This window comes from Lithobates pipiens, unplaced genomic scaffold (assembly GCF_037356315.1).
Source record: "Lithobates pipiens isolate NorthernLeopardFrog02 unplaced genomic scaffold, aLitPip1_a1.2 Scaffold_22, whole genome shotgun sequence".
NCBI lineage: Eukaryota > Metazoa > Chordata > Amphibia > Anura > Ranidae > Lithobates > Lithobates pipiens.
Genome location: NW_027507784.1, coordinates 46,082,604 through 46,103,703, shown reverse-complemented (window position 1 = coordinate 46,103,703; position 21,100 = coordinate 46,082,604). Strand labels below are relative to the sequence as shown.

Here is a 21,100-nt window from a genome sequence, read left to right as displayed (position 1 = left end):
TACTCATGCAGGGCAAATCAATAGGTTCATATTACTAATGGTTCCACCAGCAGCTTCCTTTCACTCTCTCCATGCTTTGTTAAAGGGGTTGCAAAGTCAGAAGGTTTTTTATCTTAATGACTTCTGTTTGCAGCAGCCCCCCTCAGCCCTCCTAACATTTACCCAGGGTCCCTCTCTGTCCAGCCATGTCCATGAGTGTCTCAGCCGTCCGAGATTCTCCTTCCCGATTGGCTGAGATGCAGCAGTGCCATTGGCTGCCACTGCTGTCAATCAAAATCAGCTAGACAATCAGGAGAGAGAGGGGGCAGAGCCAGATTGGGGCCTAGGGTTGCCACCTTTTCTTCAAGTCAAACCCGAACACTTTAGCGGCACAGCAATGTTTTTTATACTATAAACTATACATATATTTTGTTATTAAATAACATTTGTAATCATATGAAGTTAATAACGAGAGTCCCCCTTTACATCAGAGTCCACAGAGTTCCCCTTTTACATCTGAACTCGCAGAGTTCCCTTTCACTGTAAGGGGGGAATCTGCAGACTCTGATTAAAGGAAGAACTCTGAAGACTCTGACATAAGGAATGCTCTGGGAACCCTGATTTAAGGGGGAACACTGAGAACTCTGATGTATGGAGAAGACTGATGTAAGGGGGAAAACTGTGGCTTCTGTTCACTCACCCCTTGGCAGTCAGCACTTCTCATCCAGATGTATCTGAAGCTGCTGGACTTCAGATTTCCAGCCCCAAGTTTCCTTTTCTGAGGCACAGTGCTGGGGATTAGAATGTGGGCAGACACAGAGGGGTAGGGGTGGGGGGAAGAGGTGCAGATCGAGCCCTCTCTCTTATGCTGTCTGTGTGTTTGGGGGGGGGGGGGGATTTGTTAGTGTTGGCTTTCGGTAGTGTGAAAGAGTGTAACAGACACTCTAAGTTTAGACAACTGCAGCCAGCAACCCTGCTTGGAAGCCATAGTCCAATCTAAATAATGTGTCCGGGTTTCAGGCAGTCTGAAACCTGGACACATGATTCCAAACCCGAACTGTGCGGGTGAATCCTGGACAGGTGGCAACCCTATTGGGGCCTCGTGTCTGAATGGACACAGGGAACTGTGAAGAGGGAATGGAGAAGAGGAGGATCCAGGCTGCTCTGTGCAAATCCATTGTAACAGAGCAGGTAAGTATAACATGTTTGTTATTTTTATAGGAAAAAAATCAAGGCTTTACAATCACTTTAACCACTTGCCTTACTGGGCACTTAACCCCCCTCCTATCCAGACCAATTTTCAGCTTTCAGCGCTGATGCACTTTGAATGACAATTGCGCGGCCATACAACACTGTACCCAAATGAAATTTTTATCATTTTTTTCTACCTAAATAGAGCTTTTTTTGGTGGTATTTGATCACCTGTGCTATTTTTATTATTTGTTTAAAAAAAATGTGTTCTTTTTACATTTAAAAAAAAAAAAAAAAATGTTTATTTTGTTATAAAATTTTAAACGGGTAATTTTTGTCCGTCATTGATGTACGCTGATGAGGGGGCAGTGATGGGTACTGATGGGTGGCAGTGATGGGCACTGATGGGTGACTATGATGGGCACTGATCGGTTACATTGATAGGCAGCACTTCTATGTGGCACTGATTGGCACCACTGATGGCCTCCCGTGAATTCACGTCCGCGCTGTGGCCACCATTCGGCCATAGCGCAGATGTCAGATGGTTAAGCTCCAGGTCTTGGTTTGGGGATAACATAGGACTAAGGTTTATCCTCCCTCCCCCACGTTAGTGTTACCTGGAATTCCTCGTTAACCGCTTGCTGACCGCCGCACACAGATGTAAGTCAGCAGAGTGGCATAGGCAGGCAAATGGGCGTACCTGTACATCCCTTTGATGTTCGCCGGCGGCCCACGATTGCAGTGTAGAGAGATAGATCGGGGAGATGCCTTTGTAAACAAGGCATTTCCCTTTTCTGCCTAGTGACATTACAGAGATCCACTACTCCCTGTCATCGGGAGCAGTGATCGCTGTCGTGTCAGTGGTAGCCCCTCCCCCCTACAGTTAGAACACCTCCCTAGGACACACGTAACCCCTTCAGCGTCCCCTGGTTTTTAACCCCTTCTCTGCCAGTGTAATTTACACAGTAATCAGTGCATTTTTATAGCCATGATCGCTGTATAAATGACAATGGTCCCAAAATGGTGTCTGATGTGTCCGCCATAATGTTACAGTCCCGATAGAAAATCTCAGATCGCCGCCTAATAAAAAAAAAAGAATAATGAAGATGCCATAAATCTATCCCCTATTTTGAAGATGCTATAACTTTTGTGCAAACCAATCAATATGTGCTTATTGTGTTTTTTTTTGTTTTGTTTTTTACAAAAATATGTAGTAAAATACATATTGGCCTGAATGGAGAAAGAATTATTTTTATATACAGTATATATATATATATATATATATATATACCGTATTTGCCGGCGTATAAGACGACCTTTTACACTTAAAAAAACTGGCCGAAAATCGGGGGTCGTCTTATACGCCGGATCAGCCCCTCCGATGCCTGCTGAGGGTTCGGTAATACTGTATGTAGCTTCGGCTACATACAGTATATACCGCTGAGCCAATCCCAGCGAGCGATGTATTCAAATGAATACAGAGCCTGCTCGGATTGGAGCAACAACCTCTGCCAATCCGAGCAGGCTACTCTGTAGCCTGCTCGGATTGGCTTTGAGAGTCAGAGGTGCGGGCTGATGATGATACAGCCTCTGCCAATCCAAGCAGGCTTTGTATTCATTAATAGAATACATCGCTTGCCGTGATTGGTTCCAGCAAAAGCAGGAAGAAGGATATGGCGCCAGCTCCTGCTCCAGCAAGAAGGACGGAATATCAAGCGTCAGAAGCCTTGGAAGGGGGTCGTCTTATAGGGTAAGTACAAGAAAAAAATGCTTATACAACAGTAAGATTAGGGGGTCGTCTTATATGCCCAGTCGTCTTATACACCGGCATATACGGTATATATTTTGGGGACATTTATTATAGTAAAAATTTCGCTCTTTTTTTGTTTATAGCCCCAAAAAAAAAACGCAGAGGTGATCAAATACCACCAAAACAAAGCTCTATTTGTGGTAAAAAAAGGAAATAAATTTTGTTTGGGTACAACGTCGCACGACTGCACATATGTTAGCGACGCAGTGCCGAATCGCAAAAAATGCTCTGGTCAGGAAGGGGGTACAATCTTCTGGGGCTTAAGTGGTTAAAGTAAACGTCCGAATATCTAAAAAATTAACTAATCTTTCTCATCTCTCATTTTTCCACAGTTCAAGTTCAAACAGGAGCTACAAAATTTTAAGAAAGGTAACCACATTTTTTGAATTAAGTAAGAAAACATTGAACTTGAGTTGTGTTTATGTGTCTGATTGAAAACCAGTCATTTTAATGAAATGATGGGTGCCATGTTGAATTTTTGGGCTTCAACCATGTCAGACTTATGACAATATTGTCGTTAATAAATTATTGATCATACCTTTGTTATCTTTATCATCGCTTCTCCATTCTCTTCGTTTTACGTGATTCAGATTTCCGTGATCCACCACGGCTCCCACAACATATACCTCGTTTTCACGGATCATCCCTCTGAGGCTTTCACAAGTGCTGGTGGCATTGAAAGTTCCATCTTGGTTTTGAGTTATTATAATGGTAGACTGTATGGGCTTAGGCTGTGTGCTTGACGGTGGCTGGATCACCTCCCACGATACAGTAATTTCTTCTGGGTAAAAATGATGCACATCTAAGCTGAAAGTTACACCAGAGGAGCGAGTGATATTCCTCACCTTTGGAAAGCCTGTAATACCCAAAAGAAATATTTAAATATTATCTTTACAGAGGCACAGAAGTAGCACAGGCTCAGAAAATTGGCAATTAGACTATGTAATCATTAGAGGATGATTGTGCATTTAGTACATATATCCTTTAAATTGGCCCCACCCCACGTCCCATCCAACTCTTAGCCCTTGTACACACGGTCAGACATTCCGACAACAAAATCCGTCAAAACTTGTGTTGCATACACACGGTCGGACAAAGTTGTTGGAAAATCCAATCGTTTGTAACGTGATGACGTTATTTCATTATGACAGGACTACGTTCAGGCTAGTAGCCAATAGCTTTGGTCTAGGAATTTGAACTGAGCATGTGTGGTACTTTGTCCGATCGGAATTCTCTACAAACGATCGGACAAAGTCCGATCGGATCATGTTATTGGAAAATTGTATCACCCTGCTCTAAAACTTTGTTGGTCGGATATTCTGATGGAAACAGTCCGATGGAGCTCACACACGGTCGGATTATCCGACAACACGGTCCTATCGGACATTTTCCATCTGAATGACCGACCGTGTGTACAAGGGTTTACACTTACCGATCCCCACTCCTCCTCTATACAATTTTCCTATACAGTTTTCTTTAGATTTACAGTGCAAGGCCCTGCCTAACTGCATACAAATTCAAAGTGTTTTTAGGTTTAGCCTAATTTTTTTATAGTTTTGGTAAATCTAAATGAAAATTGTACAAGAAAATGATATCCTATATGGCCAGCTGTCAGGGCTGGCTTAGCCCTTCCTCCTCTGGGCTGGCCGCTCAGCTGTCGGCTAATTGCCAGCTCTCTCCTCTTTCCACATTTACCAGTTGTTCCCGATGATGCTCGTCTGACCTGCCTATTTAAAGCTTTCCTGCTCACTTTTTCATTTGCCTTTGCGTTGGTCACATCACAGGGAACCATCTCCTGCTGTTTGTTTCAAGACTAGCTTGTTGACATCCCAGCTGGCTTATTATCCTGCTTGCGGTTGCTCTCCTTGGATCCCTGACTTCCGGCCTGGCTGATTACCCGATCTGGTTTATGAACTTTGGACTGGCTGACTACCCGATCTGGCTACTGGACTCTGGCTATGCTTGACTACGCTTTTTTCTATTTCAATTTTTATTTTTATTAATAAACAAGTGTGATTTGATTGTACTTCTGTCTCAGTCTGTTTCATAGTTTCTGACACCAGGCTAGGATGTAGGCTGTGGGAGCAACACTCATAGTCCCCAAATCTCCAAGCCTGGCCTCTATCTCTGTTTATTCATACAGTATGGAACAGCAATCCACTGATGGGACCAGTAATTGGTGGTCTTTCCAAAGGGTTGAATGGACATTCTTTTTGCTGGAGAAGAGGCTGGCCAGAAGATTTTGGAAGAAGAGTCTCTACTGGTTATGTAAGAAAAGGTTTAGGGAGATCAGTGACAGGTAAGTATAAGACTTGGGGATGAAGAGGGCAAACCTTGCTAAAAGTGCAGCTACATTTTCAAAGTACTAAAGAGAATATCAACTTTTTAGTAGCAAGAGAAGTTTTAACTGATGGAGTAAGTAAGAATTCCAACTTAGGTTGTTATTCCTTTCTGTGTCCTCGCTAGGGTGATTCACACTCTCTAATTGTCCTGATAACCACTGTCAGAAGTACATATATAGTGATGGGAAATCTAAAATGTAATGTTTTTCCTTGTGACAGGAAGTGAGAGTTAATGGGGTTTCCAGTTCCTATGAAAGCTATCTGAGCTGGTTGTGTGTTGAGTTATTTTGAGGGGACAGAAAATTGACACTGTTATACAAGCTGTACACTCACTATTTTACATTGTAGTAAAGTGTCATTTCTTCAGTGTTGTCACATGAAAACATAGAATAAAATATTTACAAAAATGTGAGGGGTGCACTTACATTTGTGAGATACTGTATATTAGTTTATAATCTCTAAATATGGCTGAATCTTTCCAAAAAAGTTGTTCGGGTGCTTTCCCAATCCCTCTTGTCGGACATGTTCATATAGCACTGGGGTTAGGCCCCATCTAACCCTTCAAATATCCAATGGCAATGCCTCCATAGGCTGCATAGACTTTGGTATTGGATTGTTGAATGATGGAGTGGAGTAGGTCAGTTTAGTATAAGTGAAGGCCAATAGTATGTAGACACTGGGAAAACTAATTGTACCCCAATAAAATGAATAAAACGCTCATTCCAGGCACATAGAATCTTCCACTGTGTCGTGTCTCATTTAGCTTGTTCTATATACCAATAAGCCTTGGCCCATCTCCACATCTTAGAATTGTCATCTTACCTGTGCATATAGCCGGCTCCCCAAACCCCTTGAGGCCAAAGACAGAGGGGAAACCCCTTATATCCACTATACCAGTAATCCCTCTGGGCTCCTTCCTCCTCCACAGCCATCCACAATACCTGGCCTACCCTGGGCCAGTTCCAAGGTCTTGCAGACAAAGATTATGTCTGAGCACTGTCAAATAACTGGGAAAATTATATCATTGGCTGCATGGGAAGAAGTTGGCTTTTGTAGAGATACTGTCACTTTGCCCTGCATGGCATTCACACATTAGCATGTGTTAAATTTCGTTAAGGAAGCCAATTCATTATGAATGGGCTGCTGATGTACCACAATGGATGAAAATATTTGCATGACTTTTTTTTTCAAAACACAATGCTCCACAATGTATGGTATTTATTGGGCTGTTGTGCAACCTGAGATGCATTCTACTCTACAGTGCGTTTTGGTCCATACACTATGAATGACAGCACACTGCACATAGAGCATGTACGTTGGCATGCATTGTGGCAAAAATACTTTATTGCATGCATTTTAGCATGCATTGCTGCAACACACAAGTGTAATTGGGCCCTATAATGATCCTAGAAGGAGTTGTAGAAAGATATTAGGCCTAGAGTCACACATATGCGGGACACAGTGATCCCTGCGGGTTTCCCGCACCGCATTGCAATCACAGTGTATTTGCAATTTGCTTTGAGTGTTGATACAAAGTTAACGACACTCGAAAAGGATTGTAAACGCAGTGTGGTTTGCCCACACCAGATCACATGGTACAAAAAGACCACGCAATGCGGTTTCAGTACGGTTCCAAAAAAAGGTTCTTGCAATTTTTTGGTGCGATTTGAGCCCATTCAAAATAAATGACACACCACACTGAATCACATGTGAATTGCACAGGAATGCTATGTGGTTCCTGTGTGATTCACATGTGGGTTATAGTGTGAACAGGTCTTAATGTTTTATTACAGACACACTGATACTTTCTTATCGGATGGTACTACAAGATACTTATTAGTTTAACAGACAGGACACAAACCTTTACTTTATCATGTAATAAAATGTTTAAAGTCACTTACGCTTTCTTCTTTGCTTAATGAGTAACAGAACAATGATTATAGCTCCAGCAATTAAGATCAGCACTACACTGGCGAATACAACATGGAGTTTATACCGTGCCTTCAGATCTGAAAACAAAAGGAAAGTAGAATGCTGCTTATTTTTACAACATATACTTATTACATTTACACTGATATTAAATCCTCCATGATGGAAGGTAAAGCAAATCTTAATGACTGCACCCAGTTTTGCAACTTTGAAATGAGTAAGTAAAACTGTACATATAACAACTTAAGCTAGCCATACACCTATAGATTACCTGCAGATTTTCTATGGTTAGATGGAAAAAGTGGGAGATTCCTCCATCCACACAGTTTAGCGAACCTGGAGAAATCTGTTGCACTTTTTCCATCTAACCATAGAAACTCTGCAGATAATCTACAGTGGTGTGAAAAAGTGTTTGCCCCCTTCCTCATTTCCTGTTCCTTTGCATGTTTGTCACACTTAAGTGTTTCGAAACATCAAACCAATTTAAACAATAGTCAAGGACAACACAAGTAAACACAAAATGCAATTTGTAAATGAAGGTGTTTATTATTAAAGGTGAAAAAAAAATCCAAACCATCATGGCCCTGTGTGAAAAAGTGATTGCCCCCTAAACCTAATAACTGGTTGGGCCACCCTTAGAAGCAAGAACTGCAACCAAGCGTTTGCGATAACGTGCAATGAGGCTTTTACAGCGTCCTCGAGGAATTTTGGCCCACTCATCTTTGCAGAATTGTCCTAATTCAGTTACATTAGAGGGTTTTCGAGCATGAACTGCCTTTTTAAGGTCATACCACAACATCTCAATAGGATTCAGGTCAGGACTTTGGCTAGGCCACTCCAAAGTCTTCATTTTGTTTTTCTTCAGCCATTCGGTGGTGGACTTGCTGGTGTGTTTAGGATCATTGTCCTGCTGCAGAACCCAAGTTCGTTTCAGCTTGAGTACACGAACAGATGGTCGGACATTCTCCTTCAGGATCTCTTGGTAGACAGCAGAATTCATAGTTCCTTTTATCACGGCAAGTCTTCCAGGTCCTGAAGCAGCAAAACAGCCCCAGACCATCACACTACCACCACCATATTTTACTGTTGGTATAATGTTCTTTTTATGAAATGCAGTGTTCCTTCTACGCCAGATATACTTGGACACACACCTTCCAAAGAGTTCCACTTTTGTCTCATCGGTTCCACAGAATGTTGTCCCAAAAGTCTTGGGGATCATCAAGATGTGTTGTGGAGAAATTGAGACGAGCTTTGATGTTCTTTTTGCTCAGCAGTGGTTTTCTCCTTGGAACTCTGCCATGCAGACCATTTTTGCCCAGTCTTTTCCTGATGGTGGAGGCATGAACGCTGACCTTAACTGAGGCAAGTGAGGCCTGCAGTTCCTTGGACGTTGTTGTGGGGTCTTTTATGACCTCTTGGATGAGTCGTCGCTGCGCTCTTGGGGTAATTTTGGGCGGCCGGCCACTCCTGGGAAGGTTCACCACTGTTCCATGTCTTCGCCATTTGTGGATAATGGCTCTCACTGTGGTTCGCTGGATTCCCAAAGCTTTGGAAATGGCTTTATAACCCTTTCCAGACTGATAGATCTCAATTACTTTCTTTCTCAATTGTTCCTGAATTTCTTTGGGTCTCGGCATGATGTGTAGCTTTTAAGGATCTTCTGGGGGACCTTACTGTGTCAAGCAGCTCCTATTTAAGTGATGCCTTGATTGTGAACAGGTGTGGCAATAATCAGGCCTGGGTGTGGCTAGAGAAATTGAACTCAGGTGTGGACAACCACAGTTATAGTATCTTAATCACTTTTTCACACAGGGCCATGATGGTTTGGATTTTTTTTTACCTTTAATAATAAACACCTTCATTTACAAATTGCATTTTGTGTTTACTTGTGTTGTCCTTGCCTATTGTTTAAATTGGTTTGATGTTCCGAAACACTTAAGTGTGACAAATATGCAAAGGAACAGGAAATGAGGAAGGGGGCAAACACTTTTTCACACCACTGTATAGGTGTATGGCCAGCTTTAGTGTATCCAGATGACTTATACCGCAGTGGAAGCTTTCATTGGTAATGGCTTTTTCCTTCTGTTTTTGTTTTTATCAAAGGAAAACTGGCCTTAAATGGTATGAAAAAAATGTCAAATTCGGCACAAACACAGATTCACACATATGTGGCTCTACAGAAGAAGACCCATCCACTTCAAAGAAGCCGCATATATGCGTACACTCAGCAGAAGGGGTTAAAGAAGCCTGGAAAACGTTGACTGGCCTTTCAGAGCTAAATTCACTTTATCAGATATTAGATGACTTAACGTCATCCTAATTCAAGTAAGTGACTCCGAAAGTGCCAAGACCAGAGGCAGCTAGGTAGCTACACATTTAAAAAATGGATCAGCATTGTCATCCTTTATAAAAATACTGAGGTTGGGGGAAAGTGGATTGTAACAGCTGTATGTAGGGAAAAGAGTAGCAATTGTCAATGAAAATCCTTTCAGCATGGCCAGGCTGAGATCGGCTGGCCTGGCTGTGTCTACACATGTCAGGGGCATAGGCGTGCGCATAGGGTGTGCCTGGGCACACCCTAATCACCCTGTTTAGCGCAGATTCCCCCTGTTTAAACCCCTGATTCTTCACCAAAGCCCCCTGACCGGGCTCCTACAAAATGTTAAATATACGAAAGATAAAATTGTCAAAAATAATAAAAATGAAAACTACTGACACCATCCACTGTCCTGCTGACACCAGTCCCTGTCCTAATGACACCGTCTCCTGCTCTACTGACACCGTCACTATAAATACAAAAGCACACACGTGTGTGTTTAAGCTTTAAGGTGCACACCCTAATGCTAGGCTGTGCACACCTATGGCCAGGGGTGTACCTAGCTATTAAGAACTCACAATCTGTCTTTTCTCACAGAACAGAACGGGGATTTGTTTACACACACACTTCCCTGTTCTGCCTCTCGTGCCCACAATCCCTCGTGGCCAGCGATCAACGCGACTGTCGGCCACAAGCATCGGCACCCCTGCTGTACGTACAGCTACGACAGCTCGTGGGAATGTGCCGACCTGCCGCAGTATAATGACGGCGGCTGGTTGGCAAGCGGTTAAATCGATTAAAAGTGGTTAAAGAGGAAGTCAACTCTCCCACTCTGATGCTTCTTTTCATTTAGTCCATTATAATAAGTAATTATCAAACTATAGCCACTGTAATCCAGCCCAAATCGCATATTACTTACTGTTTAAAGAAACTTTAAAAAACTTGTTTCCAGGGGTTAGGCAGCGCCATCTTAAGTATTGTTGAGTCCACAGTGGAGTGTATTTCCGCCCTTACATTGACCACTTCCTGTACTGTTAACCAAGCCTCCTTCTCAATCCAATGTTTCTATGGCAACCCTGCTTCCCTGTTCATAGCTGACTTGTTTTATTTCATAGTATTTACTTGTGCTGATTATATAGTGTTTGCCTTTGTCAGTCTTATCAGCTTCAGCTGATAAGACTGCAGTAATGCTGTCCCATGCCCTGCTTTACACTGCATGTGATGTCACATGGTCACATGCTGTGTAGGAGGAAGCTCAGAATGATTCTGCAGTTTCCTGGGATTTCAGTGTTGTGCTGTAGGAAGTCCTGATAATAGATAGATAAATATACAGAGTGTGCCATAAAGCAGGGAAGATCTGGACATGCTCAGTGACGACATTCTAAAGAACAAAAAGGATTACAACAATGCTAAGCAAATAAGGAGATATCTACAAGCAGTGTTCATTAGGGTTTTTTATGCTGATTTACATGGGACAAAGTTGTGGGGGAGAGTTTACAACCACTTTAAAAAAAGATTTCTACCTGTATTCACAGTGTCTTACAGTGATCACATGACTCCAGGCTCCCTGCTCTCTCCTCCCCTACTCCCTGGCTGACATCAGCAGGGGAATCTGGGCCCCGCCCACTGGAGATATCACGCAGGGAGAGCTGACAGCCTGGAGTCATCTTATCGCTGAAAGAAACTTTCGCACAAAGCAAGGTCCATAAAGACATGGATGAGTGAATTTGGGGTGGAGGAACTTGACTTTCCTGCACAGAGTGCTGACCTCAACCTGACAGAACACCTTTGGGATGAATTAGACTGGTGACTGCGAGCCAGGCCTTCTCGTCCTACGTCAGTTCCTGACCTCACAAATGCTCTTCTGGAAGAATGGTCAAACATTCCCATAGACACACTCCTAAACCTTGTGGACGGCCTTTCCAGAAGAGTTGAAGCTACAACTCAATACTGAACCCTCCGGACTAAGATTTGGATGTCATTAAAGTTCATGTGCATGTAAAGGCATCCTAAATACTTTTGGTAATATAGTTGCCATTATCCTGATCCAAGTGACTCCAAAAGTACCAAACCCAGAGACAGTTAGGCAGCTAAAGTTTTGAAAAGTAGGCCAGGAACAGCAGCCTCCATACTCTTTCAGGAATTGTTGGGCCAATGTAAAAAAATACTAAAGGTATGGGGAAAGTGGATTGCTGGGAAAAGGGTAGCGATCGTCAGTGGAAATCCTTTCCCCATGATCAGTCTGAGATCGGCTGGCCTGGGTGTGTCTGAAGATGTCAGGAGTGTTCTACAGACATACAATTAGCTCAGTATGACTGTAAAGACCCATACACACGATACGAAAATCAGATGGAAAAATTTGTACGAAGAGCTGTCCTGCCGAATTTTCTGATCTTTAGTACGGTGCTTTTGACAGCCGATTTCGCTTTTTCCTCAGACAAAATCTGGATGTTCAGACAGATGTGAACTCAAAGTCTGATTTTCGTTTCGTTAATGAGGTTTTTCGTACGAAAAAAAAATCGTAAGAGCAAGACTACGCATGCTCAGAAATGAAAGAACACATACAAAACTATACAACACATTACATCACTTCTGACGTTGTATTCAGTCGTACCAGAATTTTCGTATTGTGAGTAACCTCTTCACTTTCGACATGAGACTAGCGTGCCACAAATGACAGGCGTTCGGTCGTCCGAAAATCTAATCGTGTTTACAAGGCTTTAGTAAGTGGTGATTTGACCTATGAGTACTAATACGTATGACAACTATGAAACTGATGCCATACAATGTATATTTGTGTACCTCTGCATGTCATACATATGCAAAAGAAAATAGACAATTTTAAAACAGAAGTTGGCTTTTATGAAGAAAAAGTTGTTGAAAGTGTGAATAGCCGTGTAAATGTTTCAGGAGCTTCTCAGAACCAGAGAGGGTTAAATTCGATAGATGGATTCTTGAGAACAGCTGACTTCCCGTAAATGCTCCCTTATATCTATAGATACTACAGGCTGCCAACCCAATCCCCCCTCCCCCCCCTCCGGCTCATAATGGCTATAAGCATGAAAAAGGTTTTGCTTTGGCAGGCGGACGGGTCTTTCCAGTATGAAAGCTAAAGTACAATCTGTCTCTGGGCTTGTTAAAACAGAAAGCAAATGACATGACATTTCATCCATTATATAAGTAAAAGACAAAGACATCATGGCTACGCTCCTTTCACACCAGCGATAGCGTTTACCTCCCTCCATCCTTTTCAGATGATGGTGAAAGGAGTTTTGTAGGCTTAGCACGCCATGCTGCGATCTCCTAATACCTGTTTTTCTTTAGCTTTTTCTTTATTCTTATCTCAAATATTTTTTATTCAGAGTTTTACAGCATCCAGAATAAAAGAAAATATACCTGTGAAAATAACAGAGCGGACAGACCTATAAATCGGTAGATAAGTCATAGCCCCCAACTGTCCCTGATTTGGAGTAATGTCCCTCTGTCCCTCTTCCCCCCTCATTTGTCCCTCATTTTGGTCTGATCCAAATAGTTGTATATAAAATGCACTTTTTATCTTTCAAAAAGTGTTTCCCAGCGCTAAACCTTTCATCCAAATTCTAAATTGCTGCATTTGTACATTTTAAAAGCCAATATAAAGGAATAGTAGTGGTTAAAAAAAAGCACTTGTGGATTTAAAGCGGTGTTGCCATTTAAAAAAATAAAAATAAATTTAAAGTCAGCAGCTACAAATACTGCAGCTTCTGAGTTTTAATAAGCGGACACTTACCTGTCCCAGGGTCCAGAGATGCTCACTCGTCTCCCCCTCTGTTTGGCGGCGCCGGCATTGTAACAGTGGCTTCACAGCGGGGCACCCACTACACATGCGCAAGTGGTGCTGTGTGCCGCGAGTGGCTGTGCAATCACCTGGGACCTGTCACGTGTCCCAGATGATTGACAGGAGGGAGGGGGCAGGGCCTGAGCTCTTCGTGCGCAGAGGCTTTCTGCCGTGAGAAGAGCCGAAAGGCGGCTGAAAGCCGCCCAGAGGCTCAAAATCGCTCAGAAATCGCAGAGGATCGGCGTATAACACGCACCCGCGATTTTCCCCTGATTTTAAAGCGGAGCTCCACCCTAAAGTGGAGCTTCCGCTCATTGGAACCCTCCGGCGCCACAATTGGCACCTTTCAAGGGGGAGGGGGGTGCAGGTACCTGTACAGTACAGGTATCTGCACCCACTTCCGGCATAGATATCTGCAGAATCTACGCCCCTTTCCGCAGAATCAACGCCCCTTTCCGAAGGTCCCCCGCTGCCTGCTGGGAAACACACAGATCCCAGAGACAGCGGGGACCATCCTTATAGCGCAGTAGGGAACCGGGAAATGAAGCCGAAAGGCTCCACTTCCCGATTCCCATACCCAAGATGGCGGCTGCAGCACCCGAGAGACGATCGAGAGATCGGCTTCGGGTGCCGACATCGGGGGCGCACTGGGCGGGTAAGTGTCATTATTTTTATAGTATTTGTAGCTGCTGGCTTTTAAAAAAGAAAAAACGGTGGACTCCCGCTTTAAGGGGAAAAAAGTGCGTGTAAATACGGTATGACCTTGGTCACTTACGGCTGGGTGGGGGTAAGTTAGGGGTAGGTGCAGGGGCCCTGTAAGGTAGGCTGTATGGAGCCCTATGATTTCTAACAGCAGCCCTGGCTACATCCAGTGGAGGTAACGAACTATTCTCAACAAAAGTGTGCCTATTTACAAAGTATCCCAGGTACCCACAACTACCAGTGCTACATACCAGTAGAATCAACATTTAAGAATCTGCATACGGTAGATACCAATGCTAAAGGGGCTAGAAAAAAGGGGCCTGGAAAATGCAGCCATGGATCCCCCAGTTTGTGAAACTTATGAGGAGTTCCCCTGTTTTCTGGCACTTTTTTGGTAACAATCAATATTTTTTGCTAGAAAATTTACAACCCCCAAACATATATATATATAAATATATATATTTTAAAGCAGAGGCCCTAGGGAATAAATTGTTGGGTTTTGCAATTTTTTATGTCACACAGTATTTGCGCAGCGTTTTTCACATGCAATTATTTGGGGAAAAATTTACTTTTTTTGAATCTTAATGCAAAAAAACACAATACACAACTCATTTTTTATTTTTTTTTTGTAAAATATAAGAGATGAAGTTATGCTGAGTAAATAGATACCATATAAGTCACGCTTTAAAACTGTCCACTCCTGTGCCAGGGTGACGAACAACGTAAATTTTACTATCCATAGACGACGTTTTAAAAGCCTTTACACGTTACCACTTTAGATGTAAGTCCTGTCCTGCTGCTTGTAATAGCAATCAAGCAGCTGGTGAGCTGCTCTAATTGCTATTACTAGAGATACCTGCAGCTGCGGGCGCATCATCCCGGTAAAAGCCACCGAAATCCAGCGCCTACGGGTATGTCGCTGGACAGGAAGTGGTTAAGCAAGGTAGCATAGGAAGAAGAAGGGAACGCCATTTTAACATACTGGACTTGTGGGCAAAGAAATAACAATCTGGATATGGATGTCCGGGCTTGAGGTGTATATAATTCCTCATCCGAAATTCTCAATATTCATATCAATGGGTCATGTTGTAAAACAGTCTTGAATGTCATATCAACCTCTTCCCACCCACACTATAGCCAAAAGACTGCTACAGTGCGGGACAAAATTGCCGGGAGGGCGTCCATGTGCATTGTGCTGTGCATGTGCTGTGGGGCGCGGGTGCGCACTCTGTGATCAGAGTAAGGGGCTGATCCTAGCCAATGACAGCACATGATGTAAAGAGAAGCCAGCGTTTTTTCCTCTAGCTGACAGTGTGAGGAGTAAAAAAAAAAAAAAACACAATATACACTTTGCACTGCCGCAATAAAAAGCTGAATCCAAGATAATAACTGGTTGAAAAGTTAAGAAGTTGAAACACATTAAAGTCCATAAACATAATAGTCCATAGTACATCCATGGGTGTGGAAGAAATATATTGCATATATAGATGTGTGTCTGAACAGGGGTATGATAGCTGTCCTCAGAGTATAGCCAGCTCTGTGTAAGAAGGGAGGAGAAAAAGGGGAAGCGCCACCTAAGTGGGTGAGCTAATGAAGCATAAAAAATGCTTTATTAGCGCAAGGCTAGGAAAATCAGCTGCCTATGGTGCCACATTGAGAAGAGGAGGAGCAGGAGCACCAGCAGGGGACCCGAGAAGAGAATTTTCAAGGCTGCTCTGTGCAATTTTATAGCACAGGGCCAGTAATTATAAACCTGTTTTTTATTTTAAAAATACATATGACATATAACAGCGCCTGCTGCTGTCCCAGCCAATGAGGAATGAGAAACCGAAGAGAAGCTCAGCTCTTTTGCACATCACTGGATCGAGAGGGAGCACAGGTGAGTATTGGGGGGGGGCGCTGCACACAGGTTTTTTTATACATAAAAGTAAAAAACCTCAAGCCTTTAAAAATCCTTTAGGCCCGGTTCACACCTATTCGAATTGGATGCGGTGTAAGCCATTTATTGCATTTGCACTCCACATTCCCCAAAAAACGTGTGCATTTTCTGGGCATTGCGGAGTGAATTGTGAGCACATTATCTTCTATGGGAACGCATCTTATTCACAGATGCATTCTGTTGTGAACAGGATAAAATCCTGACCTGATCCTGATGTAAACCTGACCTGATCCTGATCAATAACTGATGTGAAACACTGAACAACTACTTTGTCAATTAGCTGTCAAAACGGAGCTTCAGTTCACACTGCACATGTGTGAACCCAGCCTTAAGTAATAAAACTTTTTTTTATTTTGGCAGGCAGATTTTTTTTAAATATAAGATATGACCCTTGTATGAAAAAGGTTTGGAGACCCTGGTAGAAAGCTATACAACATGCCATATTGTATTACTTGTCACCTCAGTCATTGCCTATTAGGGCAACAAACCCACCACATCTACCTGATTCCCTATGATACAGTCTAGAGCAGTGGTGGTCAACTTTCATGATATGGTGGGCCTCAAGTGCAGACATGGTACAGGAGATGGTCAGAGACTGCAGATAGGATACATGATATGATCAGAGACTGCAGACATGATGCAAAAGATGGTCAGAGATTGCAGACATGATACAAAAGATGGTCAGAGACTGCAGACAGGATAAAAGAGCTAGTCGGAGACTGAAGACAGGATACAAGAGATGATCAGAGACTGCAGACATGATACAAGAGAGGGTCAGAGACTGCAGACAACATAAAAGAGTTGGTCAGAGACTGAAGACATGATACAGGATATGGTCAGAGACTGCAGACTGGATAAAAGAGCTAGTCAGAGACTGTAGACATGATGCAATAGATGGTCAGAGACTGCAGACAGAATACAAGGGATGGTCAGAGACTGCAGAAAAGATACAAGAGATGGTCAGAGACTGTAGACATGATACAAGGGATGGTCAGAGACTGTCGACGGGATACAAGAGATGATCAGAGACTGCAAACATGATACAAGAGATGGTCAGAGACTGCCGACTACAAGAGATAGTCAGTGATTGTGGTCATAGTACAGAAGATGTTTAGAGATTGAAGACCTGATACAAGAGATGGTCAGAGACTGTGGACATGCTGAAGGAGGCTGTCAGAGACTTTGAATGTGCTATAGGAGTTGTTGGAGACTGGGGAAAAGCTTTAGGAGACAGTAGACATATTGAATGAGAATATTGGGAATCACTGTTATAACAGGGCAATAGAGAGACACAGAACAGCGTCTGCAGGGGGCCCTGAGGGCCGCAGAAAAAGTTATATATTTTAGTTATATATTTTAATGTTTATTTTAAAATACTTCTATTAAATTGGATGTCTCTCACCTGTGGCTTGTACCAGCAGTCTCTCCATATGTGGAGTGGTGAGGGTTCCATGTTCCACCACACATCTCAGCTCCATGTCCCAGTTCTGTTGTGTCGGGGTGAAGGGGTAGACGGATTCCACATCTGAACTACTGATCCTCTGAGTCTTGGCTTTCTCCACCAGGGTGTCATTCAAGTACCAGTTCACTGTGATGGATTCCGGGTAAAACCCAGAAACTCTGCACACCAAGTTCTGCTCCACATTCAACTTAAACGCTTGGGAAGTGATGTGAACAGATGGGATATCTGCAAAAAAAAAGAGAGTTGTATGTCATTCCAATACTTTATTTTTCTGTACTTTATATAGTATTGTCTATCTAGAAAATTAGAAGCCAAACACATTAGTACAGCTATCTGCCAAAAAAAATGTTCTAGTGCAGTCTAACATAAACTGTTGTCTAGAATATCACTTTCCTTTTTGTTTTAATCAATTATTCCACAAACATTGTGGACAAAGGAGGCAGAGGAAAAAAACTGAATAAAATGGAGGTGGCAGTAGCACCTCCGGATGCCTGCCAGCCACTACTGTGCTGCTTTCTGAAAAGTGATCCCTTTTCAATGGGCAGTAAGCAGTACAGTTTGTCTGAAAGATCTCTAAAGCAGATCTTTCAGCAGTTACCATTAGAGTATGTATAAATCTAAAAATGTTTTTACTTTTTGCATAGAGTACAGGAGGTCTAAAATCCCACTGGGGGGATTCTCCTAGACAGTTGTCACTGGAATGAGTGTCCTCAATGCAGGATTTCTTTATTTCTATTCAGGAGGCAACTCTAAATTTTGGATCTCCTATTACTTTCTGTTATGGTGACAATGGTCGACAGGATAAATGTAGAGGGTGAATCTACCCAGCAGGGACACAGACAGCTGACTGGGGTTCTAACCTCTGCATAGAAATTTAACCACTTGAGCCCCAGGCCAATTCTGACACTTCTCATATATATATATATACAGTGGGGATCGAAATTTTGGGCACCCCAGGTAAAAATGTGTATTAATGTGCATAACGAAGCCAAGGAAAGATGGAAAAATCTCCAAATGGCATCAAATTACAGATTAGACATTCTTATAATATGTCAAAAAAAGTTAGATTTTATTTCCATCATTTACACTTTCAAAATTACAGAAAACAAAAAAATGGCGTCTGCAAAAGTTTGGGCACCCTGCAGAATTTATAGCATGCACTGCCCCCTTTGCAAAGCTGAGACCTGCCAGTGTCATGGATTGTTCTCAATCATCATCTGGGAAGACCAGGTGATGTCAATCTCAAAGGTTTTAAATGGCCATACTCATCTGACCTTGCCCCAACAATCAGCACCATGGGTTCTTCTAAGCAGTTGTCTAGAAAACTGAAAATGGTTGACGCTCACAAAGCTGGAGAAGGCTATAAGAAGATAGCAAAGCATTTTCAGATGTCAATATCCTCTGTTCGGAATGTAATTAAGAAATGGCAGTCATCAGGAACAGTGGAAGTTAAAGCAAGACTTGGAAGACCAAGAAAAATATCAGACAGAACAGCTCGCAGGATTGTGAGAAAAGCGTTTCAAAACCCACGTTTGACTGCACAATCCCTCCAGAAAGATCTGGCAGACACTGGAGTTGTGGTACACTATTCCACTATAAAGAGATACTTGTACAAATATGGTATTCATGGAAGAGTCATCAGAAGAAAACCTCTTCTACGTCCTCAACACAAAAATCAGCATTTGAACTTTGCAAATGAACATATAGACAAGCCTGAGGCAAGTTCTGTGGACCGATGAGGTTAAAATAGAACTTTTTGGCCGGAATGAACAAAGGTAGGTTTGGAGAAGAAAGGGCACAGAATTTAATGAAAAGAACCTCTGTCCAACTGTTAAGCACGGAGGTGGATCAATCATGCTTTGGGGTTGTATTGCAGCCAGTGGCACAGGGAACATTTCACGAGTAGAAGGAAAAATGGATTCAATAAAATTTCAGCAAATTTTGGATGGTAACTTGATGCCATCTGTGAAAAAGCTAAAGTTAAAGAGAGGATGGCTTCTACAAATGGATAATGATCCCAAACACACCTCAAAATCCACGGGGGATTACATCAAGAGGCATAAACTGAAGGTTTTGCCATGGCCTTCACAATCTCCTGACCTCAACATTATTGAAAATCTATGGATAGACCTTAAAAGAGCAGTGCGTGACAGACAGCCCAGAAATCTCAAAGAACTGGAACACTTTTGTAAGGAAGAATGGGCAAAGATACCTCAAAGAATATGATACTTGCCAAAGGGGGCAGTACAAGATATTAACTCTGCAGGGTGCCCAAACTTTTGCAGACCCAATTTTTTTGTTTTCTGTAATTTTGAAAGTGTAAATGATGGAAATAAAATCTAACTTTTTTTGACATATTATAAGAATGTCTAATCTGTAATTTGATGCCATTTGGAGATTTTTCCATCTTTCCTTGGCTTCGTTATGCACATTAATACACATTTTTACCTGGGGTGCCCAAACTTTCGATCCCCACTGTATGTAATAATCAGCATTTAATAGATAATTACCTAGAACCCCTAAACATTATATATTTACTGAAAACAAATGGCGACAAACTACAGTACTTAAAAATCTCCATAGCGGATGCATTAAAAGCCTTTACAGGTTACCAGTTTAGAGTTACACAGAAGGTCTGGTGCTAGAATTATTGCTCTCACTCTAATGTTTGTGGAGAAACCTCACATGTGTGCCGCAATTGCCATTTACATAAACATACAGGACCGAGGCATGTGTTCGCATTTGCGCATGAGCACAATTTTTTTTTTATTATCTATCTTATTTAAATTATTTTTTTACTCCTGTCTATTTAAAAACAATGTATCGACTTTAATCCTATCACAAGGGATGAACGAAATCCCTTGTGATAGGTGGGGCAGTGACAGGTACTCTTTACTGAGAGATCTTGGGTCTATTAGACATCAAGTCTCTTCTCTGCTCTCAAAAGGGAAAACTTTACAAGCTGGTAACGGCTTGTAAACAACAATCCGAGGTGACAACCTCTTCATTGCTTCTGGTTTCATAGACCATAGAGATGATGCGGGAACAGAAGCTGGAGTAAATTGGATCATGCTTTGCTGTGATTTTTTGCCCTCCTCTGGATTAACTGTAGGTATAGGATTGTGTATATGGGAATGTATATTGGCATTGTATTTTTTTTTCCCTTTTATAGGTTGAACTAGATGGACTTTTTTCAACCTGACTAACTATGTAGCTATGTAACTATGTAAGCTACTAAATATGTAGCTATGTAACTATGTAAGTTCCTCTTTCATCTCTATGGCATGCGGTCCGGCCACCGGTTTCAGTCCCAGGCTCCCAGGTAGAACAGGGGAGCCCAGAAGGTTGGTAGGAGGGGGAATTACATTCCGCCATATGTAAAAGTGATCCAGTGGCTGTATAGCAGTTCGGATCACTTTTACATTATAGAGCATCGCTCAGCTCTAAATAATTATATCAAGGTCTTGACTGCAGCACCAGCCATGACCCTGGTAGAACCACTGAAACCCGAGAACATACAGGTAAGTCCATTTGATGGAATTAAAAAAAAAAGAACTTGGCTGTAAATATAGTTTACTTAGATTACCTGTCATTCCCCTCCTCCAACCTATG

The 21,100-nt window shown here is 42.3% G+C and overlaps 1 protein-coding gene across 1 annotated transcript in view; it reads right to left on the bottom strand.

Moving 5' to 3' along the window:
* Window positions 1-21,100, bottom strand: part of LOC143923727 (uncharacterized) — a 96,563-nt gene that overhangs the window by 57,681 nt on the left and 17,782 nt on the right. Inside the window, exons 4-6 of the mRNA XM_077447540.1 lie at window positions 17,429-17,713; window positions 7,224-7,331; window positions 3,519-3,836 (exon numbers count right to left, since the gene is read on the bottom strand). Of these exons, the coding sequence (XP_077303666.1) occupies window positions 3,519-3,836; window positions 7,224-7,331; window positions 17,429-17,504 (502 nt within the window). The 5' untranslated portion in view covers window positions 17,505-17,713. The remainder of the gene's footprint in view (window positions 1-3,518; window positions 3,837-7,223; window positions 7,332-17,428; window positions 17,714-21,100) is intronic.